At 46.6% G+C, this 25118-nt stretch overlaps 1 protein-coding gene across 2 annotated transcripts in view; it reads left to right on the top strand.

Moving 5' to 3' along the window:
• Positions 1 to 25118, top strand: part of Tgfbr2 (transforming growth factor beta receptor 2) — a 98302-nt gene that overhangs the window by 29796 nt on the left and 43388 nt on the right. For both annotated transcript variants that reach the window (XM_028886524.2, XM_028886525.2), the window contains 2 exons: positions 17280 to 17448; positions 19261 to 19451. In XM_028886524.2, coding sequence (XP_028742357.1) covers positions 17280 to 17448; positions 19261 to 19451 — 360 coding nt within the window. The remainder of the gene's footprint in view (positions 1 to 17279; positions 17449 to 19260; positions 19452 to 25118) is intronic.

The following is a 25118-nucleotide window of genomic DNA, read 5'->3' as shown; positions in this document are numbered from 1 at the left end:
CAGGAGAACATCTGTACACCCAGGAGAATATCTGTACACACAGGAGAATATCTGTACACACAGGAGAATATCTTACACAGAGGAGAATATCTGTACACACAGGAGAATATCTTACACACAGGAGAATATCTGTACACACAGGAGAATATCTGTACATACAGGAGAATATCTTACACAGAGGAGAATATCTGTACACACATACAACACAGGTGCAAGAATTTAAAGTAAAAGAAGTAAAAGCAGCCTATGTGGTAAGGTTATATTTGAGCAGAGGTTGGAATCAAGGTACAAAGAGGGGGGTCTTGGAAGTGAGAACACTACAGTGGAAGGGAAAACAGGATGTGCGCCCCAAAGCTGTGGCTTGTCACCTCCTGCTTTCAGCCCACTCTATGTCTTCTGATATTCACTTCTTTTGCATGTATTGGTGCGTGTTTTTACAAAAGACTTCTCGAGACCTGGGATCCAGGTGGCCTGACTGGTCTGGATAAGAACACGATTAGGTTAGAGTTGATAGAACACTTCCTACCTACATACATTCCTTAGTCACCTCCAGCCCCGAAGGCCGCCCTCTCTCCAGCATGGAGGTAGGTTTCCTGAGCAAGTTGTCTGAATGAGGGTCAAAGTGAAGAGGTCAAAGTTAAGTTGATGGTAGAGCTTCCATAAAAAGGCTTCTTCAGAGGTCTGAAGCAGAGCTGAGGTTGTAGCTCAGTTGATGGATAAAGTGCTTGACATGCAAGCATGAGGTCCTGAGGTCCTGAGTTCAATCCTCAGAAACCATGTTAAAACAACAACAAAAAACTGGGTGTGATGGAATCCTAGCATTGAGGCAGAAACAGGTGGATTTCTGGGGCCCATCATCTAGCCAGCCTAGCCAAATAGGTGAGCTTCAGGCTAGTGAGAAACCTTGTCACAAATAAGCGTGTGTGTGTGTGTGTGTGTGTGTGTGTGTGTGTGTGTGTGTGTGTGTGAGAGAGAGAGAGAGAGAGAGAGAGAGAGAGAGAGAGAGAGAGAGAGAGAGAGAGAGATCTGAGGAACAACCACCAGGATTGTCCTCTGTCCTTCATACATGTGGCTACACATGTGAACACACATTTATAAGCACACAGGCGCCCGCACAAACATTTGTGCTGGATCTCCCTCTGTAGACCAGGCTGGCCTGGAACTCACAGAGATCTGCCTGGCTCTGTCTCCCGAGTGCTGGGATTAAAGGTGTGCGCCTCCACCGCCACCACCACCCGGCACCATTTCTATTCTTAATAAATGAGCCAGCCTTGGGTACTTTGCCACCACAGCTCAAATGAGCTAAAACAGCAGCTTTAGTGGAATCCTCCTGGGCTGTTGCTGTTTTACTTTGTTTTGTTTGTGGCGGGTGGGGGAGAATAGCTGACTATTCCTGTTGGAGGGCAGCCTCCTGCAAGTCACACATACAGACCTTTATGCTGTATGCTGCATATCATCTTCCTGTCAGGACAATGAGTAATGCCCAAGGAAGGCAGCCATCAGCTCACACTTTCTCATCTAAGCACTCTGTGAGAAAACAAGAAAATTGCCCAGTTTAAGGGCAGATTCTCAGATTTCATTTCAAATTTCCTGCCCTTTGTTGTCTTTTCTTGACGTCTGAACAATGCTGGAGACTCAGTTCTTCTTCCTTTCACTTCCTCTGCTTAGAGACCACGCAGGGGAAGGTTCCAAAGGGCCCGGTGTTATCTCAGAAACGAGGTGGATCAGAACTCACAGTCTGTCTTCCGAGGCCAGCCTGTCAAGCAGATTTGACTGCTGGAAATGACCATTGTCTTAAAACCACGCCAGGGCCGCACAAAGAACTGATTTTGCTTTCATTTCCTGCGAAAGGACTGCATCTCTGGCCTTTGATTTGCATTGAGAGGAGAGAGAGCAGCTTTACTACGTGATATTCAAGAACAATTTTGAATTTTTTTTCCACTGTAAGAGTTTATTAGGGGAAGGGCAACCGAAAGGATGTGTTTAGGCCGATGGGAAAGATTGTGCAGAAAGAGCAAGAGTTTGTGGGGGGTTTTTTGTTTGTTTTGTTTTGTTTTTCAAGACAAGTTTTCTTTGTGTAGCCCTGGCTGTTCTGGAACTTGCTCTGTAGACCAGGCTGGCTTTGAACGCACAGAGATCAGCCAGCCTCTGCCTTCTGAGTGCTGGGGTTAAAGGCGCATGCCACCGCCGCCTGCAGTTTTGACTTGTAAGTGCACTGGTATTTGTTGGACAGGCTGGGCATGTGGCCCAGGGGGTAGAAGGCATCCCTAGCACACACAAGGCTCTGAGAGTCCAGAACTGCTGGAAACTGGATGTAAGTAGTGGCACACCAGCCAGGGACTCCAGCTCTCTGCGGGTGGAGGCAGGAGGATTAGAAGTTGAAGGTCATCCTTGCTCTATAGTGTGTTCAAGGCCAGCCTGAACTACATGAGACCCTGTGTCAAACAAAGCAAAACAAAACAACAATAACAACAAAGATGGGATGGCTGGGTAAGATGGCTCAGTGGGTAAAGCTGCTTGCTGCCTAGCCTGCTCCTGGAGTCAGCCTCCGTGATGGAAGCAGAAAACCAAATCTCATAGCTGCGTTAGCACTATGACATGCACGTCCACACATGGACACACACAGTAAATAAATATTTTAAAAAACCCTAGAATTTAATACTAAAAATATATCGAGCCCATAGTAGATGGTAGAGCCAGGGCTGGAATAACCATCATTTCCCAGGAGTGGACAATCCTTCCTCAGGATGCTTACAACTGGTTGTCTGGACCAACTTGAGCAAGTTGCTAAACCACCCCCCCACCCCCCACCCCCCACCTCTGAAAAACAAGAGAGCAGACATCGGTGTTCTACAGCTGCTCATCACACACAATCAACTCATTGATTACGAACTAGATGCAATCGCCCCTGGGCTACATGTTTCCTTAATGTTCAAGCCGAGGCCAGGCGGGATCAAGTGGACGCTGGCACTTCTAAGACTGAGGGTGTTTGAAATTCTCACAGTATATGACTGACTCTACACTGGAGCGTCCTCCTTTGCCCTGGAAAAGCAAAAAGCAAACAACACACACACACACACACACACACACACACACAAAAAAAAAAAAAAAAAAAAAAAAAAAAAAAAACTAGAGGAAATGCCTACAGGCTCTGTGTGAAAAGTGGTCTTTTGTCACTTGGAAGAATTTCCCTTCCTCTGAACTTGTGATACCCAAATGACATTGTGAGTTTAGTCTTGAGAGCATGCTCAGTTGCAGTGATTCATTCAGTTTGTATGTGAGCTTTGGGTGGGATTGTGGACATTGTAGAGAGGGAGTCTATGCAACAAATAAAGGAAACACAACAACATACAAGGGCTCATTGGGCTCCATGGCCTCCCTTCTTCTTGTCTATGTACGTGTGTGAGTTGGTGTGTGCACGTATGTGCTCCCCTGAGTAGAGGGCAGAGGACAGCTTTGGGAGTTGGCTCTCTCCTTATACCACATGGGTCTCAGCCACTGAACTCTAGAAGTCAGGCCTGGTAGCTAATGTCTTTATCTGTGGAACCATCTTGCCTGCTTCATGTCGTTTTGTGAGTCCCGGGCTTACTGCTTCAGTAGGCTGGCTGGCCTGCAAGCCCTGGAGCCCTGCTGTCTCTGCTTCCCCAGGACTGGGATTATAAGCCTGCACCACCACACTTGCCCTTTTTATGTGGGTTTTAGCGATCAAACGCAGGTCCTTATATTTGCATGGCACACTTTACCCACTGAGTCCTCTCCCCAGCTCCCTTTTCTTACAGGCTAATCCACAGCATCCTATTCTGTTTGGCTGGGGCTGAAACACATTTGTTTCCCAGCTCTTGGGAGTTGAATTGAAAATGTTGTCCAAAACAAATAGACCTTAAAGATCCTCATAGACAACTGACCTGTTTGGTTCATGAAAAGACACAGAAAGTTGAGCGGCTAATTGCTCAAGCACCCAAAGCCCGGTTCGGAGCCTTTTCTACGTTAGCCAGCTTGCATTTCCAGCTTGCCCCTCTCTCCTCCAGAGCAAATCAGAAGGCAGTGTTACTCAGTTAGCCCTCATGCAAAGAAATGGCTGGAGGAGAGAGTACGGAGTTGTTTTCTGTCTCTCTGGATGAGCAGAACCCCTGTTACCTGGACGCCCGAAGATGCACTACTGCGTCTGTCACCCGAGTTTCTTTCCAAGTCTCTCGGTGCCTGTGAATCTACGTCTTTCTTTCAGAAAGCTGAACACAATATAACTTCACTTCAGTACTTCAGAACCCCACCGTTTAAAGGTGCATTGTTGCCTTGTCCTGTGTACACTATCAACGTTCTAATGAGCGTGTTACCAAGCAGAACAGTTCTCACCTGACGAACGTTCGAGAAGTCAGCAGAGGACCTCACGATTGTGGCTCTTAAGTTGTCGGTTCCAAGCTGGTTGTGAACAATCTCAACAGACAGACAGACAAACGCATCTAGGGACTGTCCTCAGGACCTCACGTGTGTGTGAGGTGGGTGCTGTACTGCTGAGCTGTGTCACAGCCTGCGTGCGCACAGTTCAGAACCGTTGCTTTAGTTCGAGAAGGGTTGTTTAAAAGTCCTTGCACACACTGATTATTAGAACACAGACGCTGCCCTTGTAGAAGGGCCACATGTGCCTTATGTTCTGTCTAGAACTTCCCTGTGCTGCCAGACTCCTAGCGTGTAGCAGCCCCTAGACAGGGTGGGACCATGGGATTAGTTTCCTAAATTATGATCTTATAGTCTATCTAAAACTTTCATTAATCTGCTAACCTCAGAGACCCCTCCCCTCCAAGCTCAGCCACCCCCTCCCCTCCAAGCTCAGAACCCCCTTCTCTCCAAGTCCAGACACCTTACCCTGCTGCAGTCTATAGCCAGGTTCACTGGGCTGTTGCCAGGTCTCTTGTCTCAGCGCCTCCTGTGGAGGATGGCCAATTTTACTGAAGGAGATTCATTTGAAGCCCATCCGAGCACATCTCTCTGTTGAACCTGGGAAGAATCTTTATAATTTATGGTTTTATTTTACCTGTTGAATGTTTTGAAGTACAGTGGTAATAGAACATACTATGCCGCCATTGTCTGTTCACTCAAATTACCAGAAACATTTGTCAAGGTCCTTAAACTGCTGCCTTCCATTAGAATACAGTGACAGATTTACCATGTTCTTCATTATCTTGTCATTATTTTTTAAATTATTTTTTGATTTACTTGTTTTCAATAGTATGAGTATTTTGCAGCATGTATGTAAGTGTAACATGTGCATGCCTGTGCCTGTGGAGGTAAGAGAAGGTCAGAAGAGGACATCAGATCCTCTCAGACTGGAGTTACAAATGATTGTGAACCACCTTGTAGATGCTAGGAATCGAACGTGGGTCTTCTTCAAGAACAAGTGATCTTAATCACAGAGCCATCTCTCCAACCCCCTCTTGCCATTTTTTTCCTATAATTTTCCTCATGGAGGGACTATTGTATGGAGCATTACTTGTCCAAAGAGAGGGCTGAGGCATGCTTAGAGCCTTCTCACACATTCTTCTTGTGTGTTCTCCGTCTGAACCCTGAAAGGTGCCTTGTCATTGCTCAGGAAATAGAGGCTGCAGGAAATTGAGTGGATGCTGTCCATGGCCCCACAGGAAGTCCAAGGCTAAGCATGAAATCACCCTTGGTCTAGTTAACTTTATGGATTTGACACAGACTAGAGTCATCTGAGAGGAAAGCCTGATTGAGTAACTACCAAGATCAGGTTGGTCTGTAGGCATGCTTCTGGGAGATTGTCTTGCTATTAATTAGTGCTGGAGGGCCCAGCCCACTGTGGATGACAACATCCCAAGCCATGAGCCTGTGTAAAGCATCATGCAGCATCCTCCGTGGTTTCCGATGCAAGTGAGCTCTCCAGTCAGAGTCAATGCTGCACGGAATAGCAAACAGTCTGCCTTGCCACTCCTTCTCGGAGTTCTATCCCGACTTCCCTCAGTGATGACTGTGGCCTGGAAGTGTAAGATGAATAAACCTTTTCCTCCCCAAGGTGCTTTTAGTCAATGTTTTAGCATGGGAACTAAAGAAAATTAGAACGACTCTTTGTCGAGTGCCTGGGTTTCATTCACTTCGCCGCGCTCTGTTATAATCGTCTTCTAAAGAAAGTGAGATGATGACCAAGGGCCAATCTCTTGTCTAAGAATCCCATTGTTAGGCTTGGGATTTAGTCTAGTAGATAAGAGTGCCATGGGCAAGCATGAGGACAAGAGTTCAAATCCCTAGCACCTATGTAAGAAGCTACACTCCTAAGAGTCATTTTTTAAAACTTCTCTTTGTCTCTCTCTGCCTCTCTGTCTCTCTCTGTCTGTCTCTCTCACTGTATGTATGTGTGTGTATGCGTGTGCGTGTGCGTGTGTGTGTGTGTGTGTGTGCGCGCGTGTGTGTGTGTGTGTGTGTGTGTGTGTGTGTGTGTGTGTGTGTGTACAGGCTAAAGGTCAGTATTGATTGTCGTACCTTAGGAACCATCCACCTTAAGAGTTGTTTTAAATGTTTGTTGTTTTCCCCATTATGGTGTCCTGATTTGGGAACCTGTGACACCAAAAGGAGAGAGGAGGAGGGAGATGGGGGAGGGGGAGGAAGAGGAGGAGGAGGAGGAGGAGGAGGAGGAGGAGGAGGGAGAGAGAAAGATTCTCCTCAAATGCCCAGATAATCTAAATTCCTTCATTTCCCAAACCAAGGGAAAGCCAGGAAACTGTACTGTGGAGGTCTTGGAGTTGCTTGGGTTCTAAACAAGGAAGGAGGGAAATGGAACTCCAGTTCAGTTATTTGATGTTTGGGACTTAAAAGAAAATGATCACTTTTCCATTCACCTAGTTTGTTTTATTTTATAAATGGCTTCTTTAAAATGTCCTTGTCAAATATATTTTTAAAAATCTTCAGGGACAGCCAGGGTTTCCCCTGAAGTACCTATTGGATTAATCTGTCTGAAATACAGATAATTATTCCTTAATCCCTAAATGTACTTGCTTGGTGAATACAAATTTGTGTTTATGTGCTTTTCTTGAAAGAGCTGTAGAGACTATTAAACTCATGAGCTATTAATGGAAGCTCCTGAAACCCTCCCAGCCAAATTCTCCTGGTAGAAGCAGTCCTATAAGCCTGGGTGCCCATGCAGAAGCGCCTGCCCCTCTGCTGAGCCCCTTTCCCATAGCCGGTATGGTAGTGGGTTTTAGCTGGGGCCACAGGAAGGTGGTTTGCAAGTGGTGCACTCATCAGCCTTTAACTCGGAGATTTTAAACCAGGCATAGAGTTTATACAAATCTCTCTACAGACAACTAATGAACTGTGCTTTTGAGATGGATACGATCTGGGCATCTGCTTTTGTTAGTCCACTTTTATTGGGGCTTTCCCCTCTTCCTTTCCAGTCTTCTTGCATTCTGTAACTCTGATTTTTGCCCACAGTCAATCCTGTGAGTAGTGGACAACCCTAAAGTATCAGCATGCCCTTCAGGTGAGAGACTCAGCCACCTGGGGACCATTGCCCAGGGATGGAGCTAGGCAAGGATGCTCCAAAAGAACTTGCCTTTGCCTCTGGGTAAAGTTACTGGGTCTCCCCATTGGCCAAACTTCCAGAAAGCTTGAGGATACCCAACAAGTGAGCATAGTCCAATGAAGAGCAGCCTCCTGCAGCAGAGAGGCAGGAAGTGGAGGTGGAGAGCACATCCCTAGGGCAGCAGAAGCTGTCCAGCCCAGGTGTCCACTCTGTACCCGTGTCTGCATCTTGCTTCTTTCCCTGAGTGCTGTAGCTTGGGCAGTTACAACGACAGAGCTGCCTCCTGCTTTGGGTTCACTCTACTGTGCTGTTTGTGGGGGCCTTGAACATGCTGCTGTTGCATTGAAACTGTCAGTGAATGGAACGCATGCCTAGAAGTGGAAGAGCCAGGTGAGAGGCTGCTTGCATTTGCTCTTCTCATAGATACTGTCAACTCGCCAGGAGTGCAGGCCTACGCCACCCACTCTGTGAGGGTGTTTCTCCCCCACACCTTGGCCAGCTAGCTGTGGGATTTGACTTGCTTATCTTTTCTTTCTTCATCTCACTTTCCCTCTTTCTTCTTGCTTATTCTTTTTCTTTCTGTCTCCCTCCCCTCTCTTTCTCTTTCTCTTTCTTTCTCCCTGGCTTCCTTCAATGCTCCCTTCCAATTTTCCTCCCCATCTTCCATTTTCTTCCCTCTGCTCCCCTCTCTCTTTCTCTCACTCTCCTTTAAAAAAAATGAAAATGAAATAAGGTCTCGACCTATAGCCCAGGCTAGCCTGGAACTTACTATGTAGCTCAGGCTGTCTTCAAGTTCACAGCAACCCTCCTACCTCAACCTTGGGAACACAAGCATGAGCCATACCATGCTAGACTTGGATGATCTTTGCCAGGACAGGGCAAGTGAGGTCAGTGCCCACTGTAGCCTGAGTTTTTCTCTTAGTTATGTAGTTCAGAGGCTTTAAGTCCTTACTCTCTGATGACAGGAACATGAGCTGCTACTAAAACGTTTCCCTTTCACAACAACAGGAGAGAGGAGCAGCCCCAGTGGGCTGGGCCACTCATTTTTAATAACCCTCGATTCTTGCATTATTCATTGAGATTGTTTTACTCACAACACTGGAAACATAAGGCACTAGCATTTCAAATAGATTTTAGAGCATTAACTGTCATCCTTGAAAGGGTTTAACAAAGTGTTAATAAAGTATTTTGCATGTGTATACATACATGTTCATGTGTGTATATTGGGAGCAGAAGATAACTCTGGGTCACATTCTGAAAGAATGCCGTCCACCTTTTTTCGAGACCGGGTCTCTCATTGGCCTGCAGATCACCCAGCAGGCTTTGCTGGCTGCAGATCACCAGCAGGCTTTGCTGGCTGCAGATCACCAGCAGGCTATGCTGGCAGCAGATCACCAGCAGGCTTTGCTGGCAGCAGATCACCAGTAGGCTTTGCTGACTGCAGATCATCAGCAGGCTATGCTGGCTGCAGATCACCAGCAGGCTATGCTGGCTGCAGATCACCAGTAGGCTTTGCTGGCTGCAGATCACCAGTAGGCTTTGCTGGCTGCCAGCAAGTCCCAGGCATCTTCCTGTCTTTGCCTCCCAGCACTGGGATCAGAAGTGTGCCATTGTGCTCTGCCTTTTTACATGGGACTTAGGGTTGAACTCAGGTCCCCATGCTTTGCAAAATAAACACTTTACTGACTGGACTGTTACTATCTCCCTGCCCCTCTTAATAAAGTACTATGACCACAAATCAGTTGTGCAAGAAGGTGAATGGATGCCTCTGGCCACTGGTACCTTCCTGCAGCCTCCATGGTTTCCCAGTAAGATAAGTAATAGCTGCCTAATAACAGTATCTAGGGACTCACAGGACACTGCCACCTGAAGAAACATGCTCCACTCTCCCACATCAAACTATTTTAATTACACAGGGAAATGGAGTCAAACACATTTTTTTAAACAAACTAAAACTCAATGAGGAAGCATTTTTGCATTTGTTGGATGGACTGCAGTAATTGGCCACCATAGTCGGTAGAAAAGGGAATTTCTGATTCCCACTGACTTGCTTCTTTGCTCTGGGTGGGAGGTCATGTGACTGGCCAGTGGACTGGTCCCACCTGGTCTCCGGAGCCGTGGGTGTTAGCTGCCTGCATTGAGAACCACATCGCTGTCTGCCGGATGGTGGCCTGGGTGTCTGACTCTGAAATGCCAGCTACAATTAAAATCCATTCAGAGAGTGAGTCTTTCAGTGTGGGGCCAGATGGTGAGCTGGCCTCTGGGCCTGGGATCACTTAAAGAGGCCGAGCTCGAGAGAAAAGCAGATGGAAAGAACTGTGAGAGGAGACACGCCTGTGAAATGCAAGAAATCAGCCTTCCATTTTGTCAGCTCTAAAATCCACAGAGAAAGGGGAAAATGGCGAGTCTCCATGCTGCCTACAGTGATCTCCTACCCCAGAGGAGAAGGACATCAGGCTTGCTAGGTGGGTGGTTGTGTTGGGTATACGTGGCTAGATGCTTCTAGTGTGTGTGTGTGTGTGTGTGTGTGTGGTGTGTGTGTGTGTTTAAGCCAAAACACAACTTAAGGTGTCATTCTTCAGGTGACAGACCCACATAAAAAAAATATTGTTTGAGATAGGGTACTTCACCCCTCACTAGTTTGGAGCTTGCCAAATAAGCCAGATTGACTGGCTAGCAGGCTCCATGAATATGCCTGCCTCTACCTCCCCAGTGCACTGCCCTGCCTACCTTTTCTTCCTTTCTTCCTTTCTTCCTTTCTTCCTTCCTTCCTTCCTTTCTTTCTTTCTTTCCTTTCTCTCTCTCTCTCTCTTTCTCTCTCTTTCTCTCTCTCTCTTTCTCTCTCTCTCTCTCTCTCTCTCTCTGGTTTTTTGGTGTTTGTTGTTGTTGTTGTTTTGTTTAAATCATGGGGTCTAGGGACTAACTTTAAGTCCTATGTGCTAGTCAAGCCCTTTAATGACCGAGCTATAGTTCCCATTTCCCGCTCAGCTTTAAAGGAAACCTTAGTCCTGGTGCTGTCATGAGGCTGTTTTGCAGATGCGATCGGCAGCTGGAGTCAGTTGGTTTTAACTTCGGGAGCTTGCCCTCCATCATGTGAGTCAGTTACACACCAGAAGAGTGAACACTGTGGTTTCCTGGGGAAGAACTCTGCCCAGAAACTTGAGCACGAGCTCCTGCCTGGTTTCCATCCCTCCAGTCTGCCCCACACATGTCTGATGCACCAGCCCGTACAGCTCTGTGAGCAGGTGCACTCCCTACACCTGCAGAGTCAGTGATTCCCTGGAGGGCTTCCTATGCATATTAATATTTGACAAGCACAGCTTCAAGGCATAGTGAGTTCTATTTGTGGCTTGGTGTGAGTTATTCTTTGAGATGTGTGGCCTGTCTTTAACTGCATCAATGGCAATGATATTCTGAAATATGCAGCACCGAGGCAGACATCACAGGTGTCTTTGGAGTAAATGAGCTGTCGGGTTCTCCCCAAACTGGGCCCATAATAGGGGAGTGAATGAATTCAGAGTTATATGAATGAATAGGGCTGTTGAAATGGATCATCGGATATAAGTCCTTGTACAAACCCAAAGATCATAGCTGGATCCCGGAGACCCATGAAGAACTGGAAGGGAGAACTAAGTCTACAAAGTTATCCTGTGCCCATGCTAGGACATGCTGTGCCCCCACCTCACACACACAATTATGATAAGTAAGGAGAACCAGGTTCAGTTACATGAACACATGTCTGTAAAATGTTAAGCAGTCTTGGTGAAATCCTGATTTCCTCCCAGCCTTTCAGGTCACTGGTAGACACCATTTCAAAGACATGGAACAAGAAACCTTACTCCTAACTGAAAAATCTGACTCCTCCTTAGGCTGCTCACCATAGACTCTTAGACAACAGGACTATTCTAGAAGTCAATGCCGCCATTCAGGGTCAGAACCTAGTGCCTCTGGCTGCAGGCAGCGAATGTGGGGAAAATATGAGAGAATGATGGTGTAACCTGGGGTGAAGGTTTTGCTATTACTCAAGGGCTTGTTGGAAGAGAAGTGAAATGTGGTGAGCCTTGTGAGTCTGTCACATGCTGTGACAGCTGTCCCTGTTTGCAGGCCAGAGTGAGGCTTTCTAGGTGAGAGAGCCTCTTACTGGAACTTCTTTTTCGAGAACATTTTGAATAATTAATTTGACTGCTAAGGGTAGAAAACTCCCTAAGGATGGCCAGCTGCTAATAAGAGGATCTGTAGCAATTAAAATGTGTTGCCTTAATATTAGACTGTTTAACTAAACACAGGAGAGTAATTCAGCTATCGGATTGGAAGGCATTTTGAATTTTGGTTAGAGGTTGTTGAAGAGTAAGTTAAGTTGTCTTGGTGGTGGTGGCTTTTTTTTTTTAATGTGTGCACATAGGAGGTATACAGGCATATGTAGGTAGACACATGTAGTGTGTGTGTGTGTGTGTGTGTGTGTGTGTGTGTGTGTGTAGGCCAGAGGATAACCCTGGGTATTGTTATTCAGGCCCAGTTCCCTTTATTTTAGAAGTAAGGTCTCTCATCTTTCTGGATCTCACCAATTAGGCTAAGTTGGTTGACCAGTTAGCCCCAGGATTCCACCTGTCACTGCCTTCCAGCACCAGAATGACAGCTGTATGCCACCAAGCCCAGTTTTTGTTGTTGTTGTATTGTTTTGTGTTTTTACACAGGGTCTGAGGACTGAAGTTTGATCTCAGGCCAAAAGTTTCTTTGGAGTTTTAGAATTATATCTTTGTTCTGAGCTGTTTCTCTAGGTGCATTTCCTTGCATTATAATCCATTTGGCCCCTGACATATCACAGATTAAACATAAGAAATTACTGCCTGATGCCGAAGGGCGTGGCTGGTGTGGTTTCTTCTTATGGACGGGGATGGGCAGTGTGACTGTCTCCACCCATCCTCATGAGCTTACCAGGTCTTTAGGGATACTTGAGGACACAGAGGGAAGCTTGGGATTCTTCTTGTTGCTTACAGCCTGCCAGGCATCTGTGGACCTCTTGAAACATGAATAAAAGCTGATATTTCTCTGCTCCCTAACCCAGAGTGAGTTCATAAAGCTTTTATCAGAACTTGAGACCCACAAGATGGTGAACAGTGTTGTAGTCTGAACATATCTGTCTTACTACACAGTTTCACAAAGACCTCGAGGGCTGCTGTCACATAGAGGAAAGAGGATGTTGGCCTAAAGAAAAGTCTGAAGGTTTATGGGCTTCTGAGGGCTGATGTTATTGTTCAAGTGGGCATGTCCTCTCTCAGCTATAACAGGGTTACGGGGTGGGGGTGAGTTGTAGCTGATGTGCCTCAAGTTAAGTTTACAAAAAGGAAGCCAAGGAAGTAGTAAAGGAGAAAGAGGAGGAAAGAAAATACCCTGGGCAAACCTTGACAATGGTGGCTTTTGCTCTCTTGTAATGGTGGGAAAAAAATAAGAGAATAAAAAGTGTGTCCCCAGCCAGAATATTGAGATGGTGCGCTGTAGCTCCAGCCTATTTCTTAATACACACAGTGCACTAAGCAAGCACACACTCCCCTTATCCACCACCCCTCCTCCAAATGCCCGTGCTTCCAAATGTGAGGTGTGGGCTGCTGTTTGCCTCCCCCCCAAATTTGACGAAGATACTGCCCCTTGGGCCTCCTTGGAGGGCAGCATGCATGCTGCATCTGTGCATGTCTAGGCATTGTCAGCTCAGACTGCTGCAGAGAGAGGGATGCATCAGGAGTGGTGTGCATTGCTGTCCTAAGCTCCTCCCCTTCTCTGCCCTCCTCTCCCTCCCCTCCCTCCCCTTCCCTGTCCTCCTCTCTCTCTCCTCCTTTTCCCTCCCCTTCCCATTTCCTCCTCTCTCTCCCTTCCTTCTTTCTTCCTTTCCGTTCTTTTCTGTATTTTCATGGCCCCTTCTGTTTCCTCCCTGTTAGGTATGTTTTCCAGGCCCCAGACCCAGGCACTTCCCGTCAACACAGCCGTATGGCGGCTGCTGCTGTCATCAATCTCATCTGCTCTTCTTGCCACTGTGTCACTCCCGACTTTTGTCACTTCTCTCCCACATCTAGGCTTTGCTAGCCAGGAACTGGCCAGCCTGGGAAAGGAGATGAGCATGAGCTAACCCTGTCTTTGCAGGTTGTTTTCCCAGGGAAACTCTTCCCGGCGTTGTTGAGAGGCTTTCCTTCAGCACCACATACATTGTGTAACTGTTTGTAGGTTTTGTTTTTGGTTTGGTTTTGAGACAGGGTCTCACGGAGCCCATGCTGGTCTTGACCACCCCGTGTGACCAAGGATGATCCTGAACTTCTGACCCTCCTGCCTCCACCTCCAGGGTGCTGGGATAATAGGCATGCACCCATGGGTTCTGTTTATGTGGTCTTGGGGGAACCAGAACTTGAGCATGCTACCAGCCGAGTCGAGTCGCAGACTCATCTCTTGTTTGGTATTTGTTGTGCACTTCCCCCCTTCCATTAATTCTGTCTCGGTGATCTTAGTCTCCACTGCACATCAGAATCATCTGGATAGCTTCAAAATCTCCCAAGACCTAGGGCTGGAGAGATAGTTAGTGGTTAGGAGTGCCTAGTTCAATTGCAAGGCCTGGAGTTCAGTTCCCAGAATGCATACCTGGGATCTCACAACCACCTGTAACTCCATCCCCAGAGGGGCTCCAACTCACCCCCAAAGGTAACCCACAGCCACGTGAGCACAGAGACTTTTCTGTTGCTGTGACAAAACATGGCCATGGCAACTTATAAAAGAAAGAGTTTAATCCGGCTTATGGTTTTAGAGCATCGGAGTCCATGGCGGTGAGCAAAGACATGGTGCAGGAACAGCTGAGAGCTCACATCTTGATCCACAAGTAGGAGGAAGAGAAAGCACACTGGGAATGAGCTAGTTTTCAAACCTCCACTAGCCCCAGTTTCTCCAGACTGAACTGAACCTCTTAACCGGTCCCAGTTTCACCAAGAAGAAAGCAAAGATTCCACTATACAAGCCTATGGGGGTATTCTTATTCAGCACACCACACCTAACACAAAAATAAAATCAATCCTCAAAAAAAAAAAAAAAGACTAAAAGTCTAAAACCCAATGGCCAGGCTAGCCTCCAGAACCATTCAATCAGGACACCTAAAAGCTACCCAAGGCTTTGCTGTTTCTCCATCTGTGTTGACACTGCCCTGTCCACAGAGAGAAAGCTGATAACCACCCTAAGATTTTAAAATGCTAGGCTGGATTGCATCTCCTAAAGACTTGATTATCTGTTGAGGAGACCACCAGAGCCCCCTAACCAGCAAATAATGTGTTTTTAGAACAGAGCCAATGCCAAGAAAAGAAAAGAAAAAAAAAACTGACTGTAGAAAATTCAGTCTTCTATTTCATTTTATTATCTTATAGGGAAATCTAAGGGATCAAATGAATTGTTTCACAAGTGGATCCAAACATAACCATTGCTGAAAAAAGTATATCCATTGTTGTGTTGGTACCAAATTTAAACAAGGCTCCGGGCTCTTGGTGCCTATATTTTTAGCTAAGCAGAACAGTCTGGGAGACATTGAGGATTTCAAAATAGCTGCTTACCTAAAAATACACTTCCTGAAATGAACTGGAGACCTGAGAGGGATGAATGGGCTCGCTTTTTTCCCTTCTGTGTTTACCGTCACCACAAGAAAGCAGATCTTAACTACATACGCTTGTATTTTTAGAGACCCAGGAAGCAGGTGTTGTGCCCAAGCAACAAAAAAGGTCACAGGGTGAAATGTTGAGGACAGAAATCTAAAACTCACATAAGGGAGAGTGACTGGGGGGCACTGAGCTGGTACCCTCTGGGCAGGACAAGCGAGCGCGGGGAGAGTACAGGGCGCCCTTCTCAGGCCTCTCCCAGAGGACCTCTTGGAGAAGCCCTTCCCAGTTCCTCAGGCCAGCATCTGTCCTACAGCCACTTGCAATCCAAGTGTCTAATCTCAGTGCACCATAGAACACTAGTCCATTCTCCTCTGCTTGGTTGAATCCACAACAGCTTTGTCTTACTCCGTCAACTCTGAACCATGTTTCTAATAAGATCCATTCCTCTCTGTTTACCGACTGCACACAAACCTGACCAGCCGCCTCCCATGCCTGCCGCCATGCTTCCTCACCATGGTGGACTGTCCCCTCAAACTGTGAGCCCGAAGAAACCCCCCTTCCTTAAGTTGCTGCTTGCCAGGTGTTTGGCCAGCAGCGAGAAAAGGAACTGAAGTAGATGCTGTCTATAGGGCAGGTGCCTCGTCATACACCAGAGACGCTGTATTTAAACAAGGCAGACTGAGACTCCTGGAACTTCCGCGTTGGTGGACAGGTTAGAGGGAAGTGTGTGACCCAAGAGCTTGGCCAACAGTAAGACAGAATCTTGTGGTACTCACTAGTGGTCATTTTAGGATGAAGGGTGTCATTTAATCAGAGACCAAAAAGGGTGACAAAGATGTAGAAATAGACACTAAAAGCTAAACTAATGTTTTCCTAAAGGCTGCCATAGCCTCCAATGTAAGGAGTAAGGGGTGAGCAAGCGGCAGTGTGAGGAGATGTGGTCAGAGAGGTGCTAGGCCACTAGTGGATCCTTAAGGTGCAATCAGTTTTCCACGTAGGGTAGGGGCAGTGGAGGAGGGGCAGAGGGCAATGGTGGAACATGAGAGGGAGCAGGCCAAGTCTGGGGAGTGCGAGTCTGGGAAGACATAAGACCGGCCATCTTGTTCCTAGCCTACACCTCGAGAGCTGTCAGGGCCTTTGCACAAGGGATGGTTCCACCAGTGACTTCCGCTCCTGGTCCACTGCCTCTAGGTGGACAACTGACTCCACCTCAAGGACCTGCTAGTGGCCTGCCACTGCTGTGACCACAAGTCCCCACTGCAGTCACCCCAGCTCGCTCACCCTTCTTTCCTCACCTTGAGGATGTGGCAGGATGGAGCACATCAGTTCAATCCTTCCTTCAGCTTCTGCCACTTGGTGTTTCACTTTGGCAGTGACCTCTCCACCCACTGGGGTGATGACCCTTTTCTGGTGCCTCTGTCCTATGTGCCCACCTCCACTTTGTTCCCCTCACCCTGGTCTGTTTTAGTTAGTTAGTTAGCTAGCTAGCTAGTTAGTTAGTTAGTTTAGACAGGGTCTCATGTAGCCTGGACTGGCTTCAACCTCACTATATAGCAGGGGATAACCTTGAACTTGTGACCTTCTGTCCTCTACTTCCTAAGTCCTTTGATCATGGGTGAGCACCTCCATGCCCAGCTTACACAGTGCTGAGGATGGAAGTCTGAGTTTCTTGATAGTCAGACAAATACTCTAGGAACTGAGCAACATATCCAACCCCAGCAGAACAAACTTTCTTCAGAAGAACTTGGAACACCAGGGCACTGGGCCAGTCTGTGTCTTCATTGATAAGGTTTTTGTAGAATTCGTGCTTTATGTGCATCATGGACAAAGCCCGAAGCCACTATGCATCCCTGTCACCATTCCATGCAGTGCACATTCCTCCTGGTATGAATCTTAGAATTCTAATCTGATACGGGATTTCTTTTTTGTTACCTTCCCCCACATTCTTTCTTTTGCTTATTTATTATGGAGGGTGCATGCACATGCCATGTCCCTTGTGTGGAGGTCAGAGGGTGCAGTTCAGGAGTTGCTTTGCTCTTTCTCACATGGGACCCTGGGACCTAGCTCGGGCCATCAGGTGTGTGTGGAGAGGGATAACCCTTTGCTCTTTCTTTCTCCGTCCTCAGTTAACAGTGACATGATGACCAGTGACAACGGTGGAGCAGTCAAGCTTCCGCAACTGTGCAAGTTTTGTGACGTGAGATCATCCACTTGTGACAACCAGAAGTCCTGTATGAGCAACTGCAGCATCACGGCCATCTGTGAGAAGCCACACGAAGTCTGCGTGGCTGTGTGGTAAGAGGGCCTTTGGAGAAAGGGGGTATTGTCTTTTGTATTGCCTTACATGACCCTGCGACCAAACACCTGGCCAAAGTGGCTTTGGGATGAAGGGTTCATTCTGGCTAACAGTTCAAGGGGGAGCTAGTTCATCTTGGCAGAGAAGACATGGCTGACAGTCACGTGGTGTCAGCATTTAGGGAGCAGAGAATGAACCAGCTGGAAATCGAGTGTTCATATACCTGAGCCAATCGGGCGCATTTCACATTCAAATCATAGACTTTGTTTTCCATCTTTGTAAGTCATGCACGCTCATGGCAAGAGTCGCTGTTTGTGTTCCTCAAATATGGATACTGATATTTATCCCCCCCCCCCTGTCAATTATTAAGTCTGATTTCTAGAATACTTATCTTCTTATTATGGTTTGAATGTGAAATGCTCCCCCACCCCGCAGAGGCTGGTGTATTTGAACACTTAATCCCCAGGTGGTTCAGTTCATTTCTCAGCATCCACATGGCAGCTCATAACCTCCTGTAACTCCACTTCTAAGGGTTCTGACACCTTCTTCTGGCCTCTGCAGTAAGCACACACACGGTGTACATACAGACACCCACAGGTACACACAAAATTAAAACAATTCATTTTTAAACAAATACAATGCACATGTAGAGCCAGTCACCTGTGCATTTCTCAAAATGTACACCATGCCATTTATCCTTTGATCTCTAGGCCAAATTAGTCTCCAAACATGTAGATGGCAAAAAGATAATCTGTTTCCAACACCATAAATTGTTTCTACTTTTCTGTTCTGGAAAGGTCATTCTCTCTACTATTTTAATTATTTGTTTTCTCTCCCTGCCCCTTTCTCAAATTTCAGGAACTTACATTTCAATTAAGATCTTTCTTCCCACATTGTTTTTGGAACCAGCTGTTGGCATGAAGTGCCCCTGTTCTCGCCTCCCCACCCCAAACACACAGACAGAGTGACTAGTGGCCAGCCAGCAGGAAAAACAGATCATGGGCTTTAGAAATGGCTTAGTCAGTAAAGCGCCAGCTATACAACCATGAAGATCTAAGTTTGATTCCCTGAAACAGCCAGATGTGGTGACATGCACTTGTAACCCCAGTACTCTGGAGGCAGAGACAAGAACATGCCCAGGTTTGCTGGCCATCCAGCCTAGCTGAATTGGCAAGTCCCAGGCCAGAGAGAGATGCTGTCTTAATAATCAAGGTGGACATCTCCTGAAAAACAGCACTTGAGGTTGACCTCTGGCCCACATGTGCACATGTGCACAGATACACATATATGCACACACACACACACACACACCAAAAATTTAAAAAAAAAAAAGATCTACCACCATGTTCCTAGGTAGCCTCTTTACGAACTCTCTGGTTAGACAGGACACCAACGCTGACACATATGCTAGAGGCAGAAGGCACAATGTGAGCCTGTGGTGGCCCAGGAGTGGGAGACTTAAATGAACCAGGTCCTCAGGAACCCACTTTTCCACACCTTTTCTGTGTAAAGATTCCAGTAAGGCTAATGCTTGAGTTTTTAGGTGGAGATCCCCCAAGGAGAGTTGTCTTGTTTATAATCATAAGTAGGCTCTGAGATGAGCAAAAGGAAGGGAGATAAGCAAAGCTGATGCAGGAGAGTATGGGACAGCTTAAGAACATTGGAGAACAGGAAGTGACTGCTGTTAGAAGTAGAAGTAGAAGAAACTACTTCCTGGGGAATGGACAGACTTGACTGTTCTATCCAGAGATTCTCCATTCATTCTCTCTTTCTGTTCCTCTCCCTCCCCTCGATGACCCTCTGTACCCCAGGAGGAAGAATGATGAAAACATTACACTGGAGACCGTTTGCCATGACCCCAAGCTCACCTACCATGGGTTTGTGGTGGAAGACTCCGCTTCTCCCAAGTGTATCATGAAGGAGAAGAAAAGGCCCGGTGAGACTTTCTTCATGTGTGCCTGCAACGTGGAGGAGTGCAATGATCACATCATCTTTTCAGAAGGTGAGCTCTCTTCTCAGGTTGAGTCCTCCAGGAGAGCCTGCTGCGCGGAGCTCTGGAGCATGCTGGGAGGCGTGTCCACTCCTCCAGAGACAGAGCTCTCAAATTTAATTCCCTGGGCTTCATCTCGATATCTGGCCTCGACCAGTAGTTTCTTTCTCCTAAAGCAATGGCTCCCCAGGTCTGTTCTCAGGGCAGCAGCAACAGCAACTGAGGATTTGTTAGAAATGCAAATTATTATTATTATTTAAAATTTATTTTCTCTATGTGTGTGCATAGACATGTAAGTATGTGAACAGTGTGTGTGTGTGTGTGTGTGTGTGTGTGTGTGTGTGTGTGTGCCAGAAGCCAATTTTGGACATCATTCCTCAGCAGCCATCCACCTTGCTGTTTGAAGCAGGGTCTTTTACTTGGGACATGATTAGGCTGGGCTGGCTGGACAAAGATATTGTTTTATATAATTATGGATAAATAATGAGTGTAGCCAAGTATGCTACTGAGATATTTTTAATTAATGAATTAATTAATCTGTATATTTATTCACTTTTATTCATTTTAGACAGTCACTATGCTGCTTAAGTCAGCCTGTAATTCACTATGTACAACCCAGGTTGACCTCAAATATGAAATCCTCCTGCCTTAGCCTCCTGAGTGTCAAGACTACAGGAATGATTACTTGTAGCAGGAATCTTAGAGAGTCTTATTAATAAAATCAAACCTGTGAGCCAGGTATTTGGGTGAAGCTGGAAGATCAGAGATACAGAACAAGCCACAGCTACCTCACCTTACCAGATCCTCAGCTGGTCTTGTTTCTTCAGAGTGGAGGCCTCTGAGTCCTCATCTAGAATGGGTCTCAGATGAACTGCTGCTGGAAAGCCTGAAGCTTAACCAGCCAAATGCTTAACCAGCCAAATGCCTCTAGTTCCTGGTCCTCACACCTTATATACCTTTCTGCTTTCTATCATCACTCCCTGGGATTAAAGGCTCACTTTCTGGGATTAAAAGTGTATGTCACCATGCCTGGCTGTTTCCAATGTGGCCTTGAACTCACAGAGATCGAGGGATTTCTGTCTCTGGAATGCTAGGATTAAAGGTATGAGTGCCACCATTTTCTAGCCTCTGTATCTAGTGGCTGTCTGTTCTCTGACCTCAGATAAATTTATTAGGGTGCACAATATTTTGGAGAACACAATACCACCACAATTACTCTTGACATCAAGATGTTTAAAAACATTCCTTTCATTCATTTATTATTTCTATAAAATAAAACTCCCTTTAAAAAGCCCAGTTGCTGGAGCCTGATGACTGTGTACAATGAATTGGCAGCTCCACAGTCCAGAAAGTACCTTTCTGCAGCTCCCAGTAAGTTTCCTCATGCCCTTTGGCACTGAGTTCCTGCTGGGGCTCTTATTTTTGCTTTTTATAATGTTTTTATTTTCCTCTTGTGTTTTCTGTCTTCTGGTTAAGATCAATAGCCATGGCCTTGACACAAATCCTTTAAAGAATGGGTATTGGGTGCCTTCAGTGTCTGAGGGCATGGTGTTATTGCATTATTCAACCTCCAGATGCCCCAATCTCAATCTCTGGATGGATAGATGGATGGATGGATGGATGGATGGATGGATGGATGGATGGATTGATGGCTGGAGAGATGATGAATGGACAGACAGAAAGATTGGCAGGTCTTTTTCACCTGTCTACCTGCTGCATGCTAGACCCTCCAGAAGAAGGGACAGATTACAGAGAGACTTTGTCATCTAGTCAGAAATCCATCCAGCTATGAATACAGACCAAAGCAATATCATAAACTTACATAATACTTTGTGCGATGTGTTTTTTGCAATTTGTTTAGTATTTTACTTTGTGTGTGGTTGATCATGTGGCTCTCCAGTGTGAGCTTTGTAGTGTAGATGACAGCATGTCAAAAGGCTAGGCATGCCTGGAATTGTTAAAAAAAAAAAAAAAAACTAATGTCTTTGCTTATGCTGCCATCAGCCATGAGGCCAGGCTTTGTGAGATGCCTGGGGGCTTCAGTGCATTCTACATTAACCAAGGAGGAGGAGGAAGAGAAAGTCTTTAAAGCATAGGAAGCAATACCCTGAAACTGCCCAGTTCTCACAGCTGCCCCTTAGCACATCTCCCTTCCCAGCTCGGAAGATCCTTTAACTGCAAGATGTGAGAACCTACCCAGTACTCATCTAAATTCAGAATGCAAATTAGAAGAGGGAGCGTTATGATGGCCAGGTGACAGCCATCCATCAGGCAAGATGTGGTGGGTGTCAGGACTGAAGTGCTGACTACGGTGTAGGAAAGGAAAATGTTTTCAAGAGCAGTTGCCTGGTACCCGGGAGAAGGCATACCAATTTTGCAAGACATTTATCTATTTAATTTTTCTTTGTTTTTTTTTTCTGTGTGTATGTGGTACCTGTGTGTGTGTGTGTGTGTGTGTGTGTGTGTGTGTGTGTGTTTATGCATATCTACACATGTGTGTGCACTTGTGTGTGCACCTGTATTCAGAGGCCCAAGGTTTACATTGGTTGTTTTCCTCTATCATATTCTACTTTGTATGTTGAGGCAGACTCTCTCTGAACTCAGAAGTCACCTTTGGGCTCTTCTGGTTAGCCATCTCACTCTGAGGACTTCTATCTCTGCTTCTAGAGCACTAGGATTCCAAGAGGGTTGGCACAGCCACAGCAGCTGACTTTGGTGTGGGTTTGGGGATCCAAACTCTGGTCCTCATACTCTGAGTGCAGCAAACACTTTGCCTGCTGAGGCATCTCTCCATGCCCCCTGCAAGACACCTGCTGATCGTCTCTTGGCTGAGTTCGTTAGTTCCTTTCTTATCCCATTCCTCTCTTCCTTCCTACCTAGATAAAATCTTGTGTATCCCAGGCTGGTTTTGAACTCACTATATAGCAGAAAATGACTTTGAACTCCTGGTCCCCTCGCTGCACCTCTCAAGTGCCAGGATTACAGGTGGGCACCAAGCCTACCCGCTTTTATGAGTCTATTAGTGATCTGAACTCCAGTCCTTAAGTTTAAACACTTTATCTGCCAAGACACCCCCCAGGCCAACCTTGCTTTTTGAGACAAGGTCTCTTGATGACCCAGAACTTGCCAAGGAGGTTAGGCTGCAGTGAGGCCCCAGGGATCCTTCTGTCTTTGCTTCCCTGATGCTAGAATTCTGAGAGTGTTTTCTGGCTTCAGGTCTATTCTGGCATCTGGGTCCACAGCTAAGTTCTGGCCAGGCCCTGCCAACAGAACATCCAGATGTCTGGGTACCACACCACAGCACACTGGAAAGGCTTGCTTTGTTTTAATATGTGCTTCTCTCAGTCTTCTCTTTTCTCCCCACATACCTTCCCCAGTCAAAGGGAGCATGCTGAGTCTAGGATTTCTGATCAAAGCTAGCCACAGCCCTTATGTTGCTGGATAATATTACAAATTAGGCATGCTGTTCCCGGGTTGACTCAGGATCACAGCAGGAAACTGTTAAATAAGAATGGAAGGCGTGCAGGGCCTTTCAAATCAGTGACTGGAGCAATCATGCTCTGGACCAGGCCCTCCTGCTTCCTTATTGCCGCTGAAAAGCTCGCTCAGGGCTCCGTGGCCTTCTCTCAGTGTGGACATGCCATGCTTTTGACTTAGTGTTGTGATGGCATCTCCAGAGCCCCCAGCAGCCGCCACAGAACCCATCTGTGTGAAACATAGCTGTCCTAGTCAGGTTTCTGTTGCTGTGACAAAGACCATGACCAAAAGCAACTTAGGGAGGAAAGGGTTTATTTGGCTTACATTTCTCAAATCATTAGTTCATCACTGAGGGAAGCCAGGGCAGGAACTCATGGCAGGAACCTCAAGGCAAGCACTGAAGCAGAAGCCATGAAGGAATGCTTCTGTTTGGCTTGTTCTACAAGTGTACTCAGCCTGCTTTTTATATACCCAGGACCACAAGGGGTTGCATTGCCCATGGTGGCATGGTCTCTGCACATCAATAATTAATCAAGACATGTCCACAGGCCAGTCTGATGGAGGTAATTCCTCAGTTGAAGTCTCCTCTTCCCAGATGCCTCTTGCATGTGTTAAGTTGACAAGAAAAAACAAACAACCAAACAAACAAACAAAAAACTACACAACATAGCATCTCTTGGTCCAAAGGGAATGAGACTGTTTGTTCTGAGGCAAGTAGGAGTGGGCGTGGTCTGGAAACAGATTCAGGTCGGCCTGGAGAATATGCTCCACGGTGGAAATGGTTACATTAGCCTTTTATAGTGGTAGCACAAAAGGTGGTTAAATGCCGAGGCATTTAGTAAATACATTGTTGGGGGACACCAGGCAGACTGGTTCTGACACAGCAGAGAAACCTCTCCAGGTGATTTCATGCTCTATGTGATGCCATTGTTACTTTCTGGCCTAGCGGAACCCAGGGGCCTGCTAACTGCTGAGCTCATTCCAAAGGCTTCACCTGATCCTTAAAGGATGCTGGGTCCAATCCTCAGGTGGGTGGCAAACAGTGATTAAAGGGGAGTAAAGATAGCCTGAGAGAATTGTCAGTCTGCACTTGTGGCATTTTAACTGAACCATGAGAAAGACTGGATGGACTACTCAGTGGCCCTTCTGATCTGCAGCACAGGGGTAGCTTTTCTAGAAAACTCCAGATTAGCCAGGCAGTGGTGGCGCACGTCTTTAATCCCAGCACACGGGAAGCAGAGCCAGGCGGATCTCCACGAGTTCGAGGCCAGCCTGGCCTACCAAGTGAGTTCCAGGAAATGCACCAAAGCTATACAGAGAAACCCTGTCTTGAAACACCAAAAAAGAAAAAGAAAACTCCAGCTAACATGCGGCCTTACCCACGCTTGGTAAGAGCATGCTTCTAAATAGGACAGACAAGCTGTGTGCTTCCAGCATCTGCAGCATCACAGGGCCTCGGGGACACTGAAATGACAGAAGCACCTAGAGGTAGGGGTGAGGGTGGTCACCGCAATGATGGCTCAGCAGTTACGAGTGCTTGCTGCGGATCCAGAGGACTGGAGTTCTGTTCCCAGTACCCAGGCCTGGTGGCTCAAACCATCTGTAATTGCAGTTCCGGGGGAGCGGCCACCTCTGGCCTCTGAAGTACCTACAACCATGTGCACATACACATACACACATAAATGAAAACAAGATCTTAAGATAAAAGAAGCAGCAGGGGGACTCACCCAGGAAGGTAGAACCAGAGAGGGCTTTGCTAAGTTCACGCTCACCAAGGTAACAGGACCCAGAGCAGTCATTCTGGCCAAAAACAGAACAAAAAATACCCATTTATTTGGTCCAGTTGGGTAATAGACTAGAGGGTGCATCCCATGGATAAACTCTTCAACTGTAAACATGTAAAGAAAATGGGATGCCTTTGCAGTAAGCATTTCGACAGGCACTTCAATATTTCCTAGAAAATGTATGTGTTTGTGGCATGTATGATGTGTGTGATATATGCATGTGTGACCGTGTATGTGTGTAGAGATAGGCATTGTGTGTGTACACATGGAACCTGGAGGTTAATGTTCGGTGTCTTCCTCTGTCACTTCCCTTCTTATTTTTGAGACAAAGTCTCTGATATTGAACCTGGGGCTCACTGTTTCAAGGAGGCTTGTCAGCCAGCAAGTTCAAGGAGGTCTCTGATCCCATGCCCCTGTG

Source organism: Peromyscus leucopus, chromosome 7 (assembly GCF_004664715.2).
Source record: "Peromyscus leucopus breed LL Stock chromosome 7, UCI_PerLeu_2.1, whole genome shotgun sequence".
NCBI lineage: Eukaryota > Metazoa > Chordata > Mammalia > Rodentia > Cricetidae > Peromyscus > Peromyscus leucopus.
This window is presented reverse-complemented; position numbering and strand designations above follow the sequence as displayed.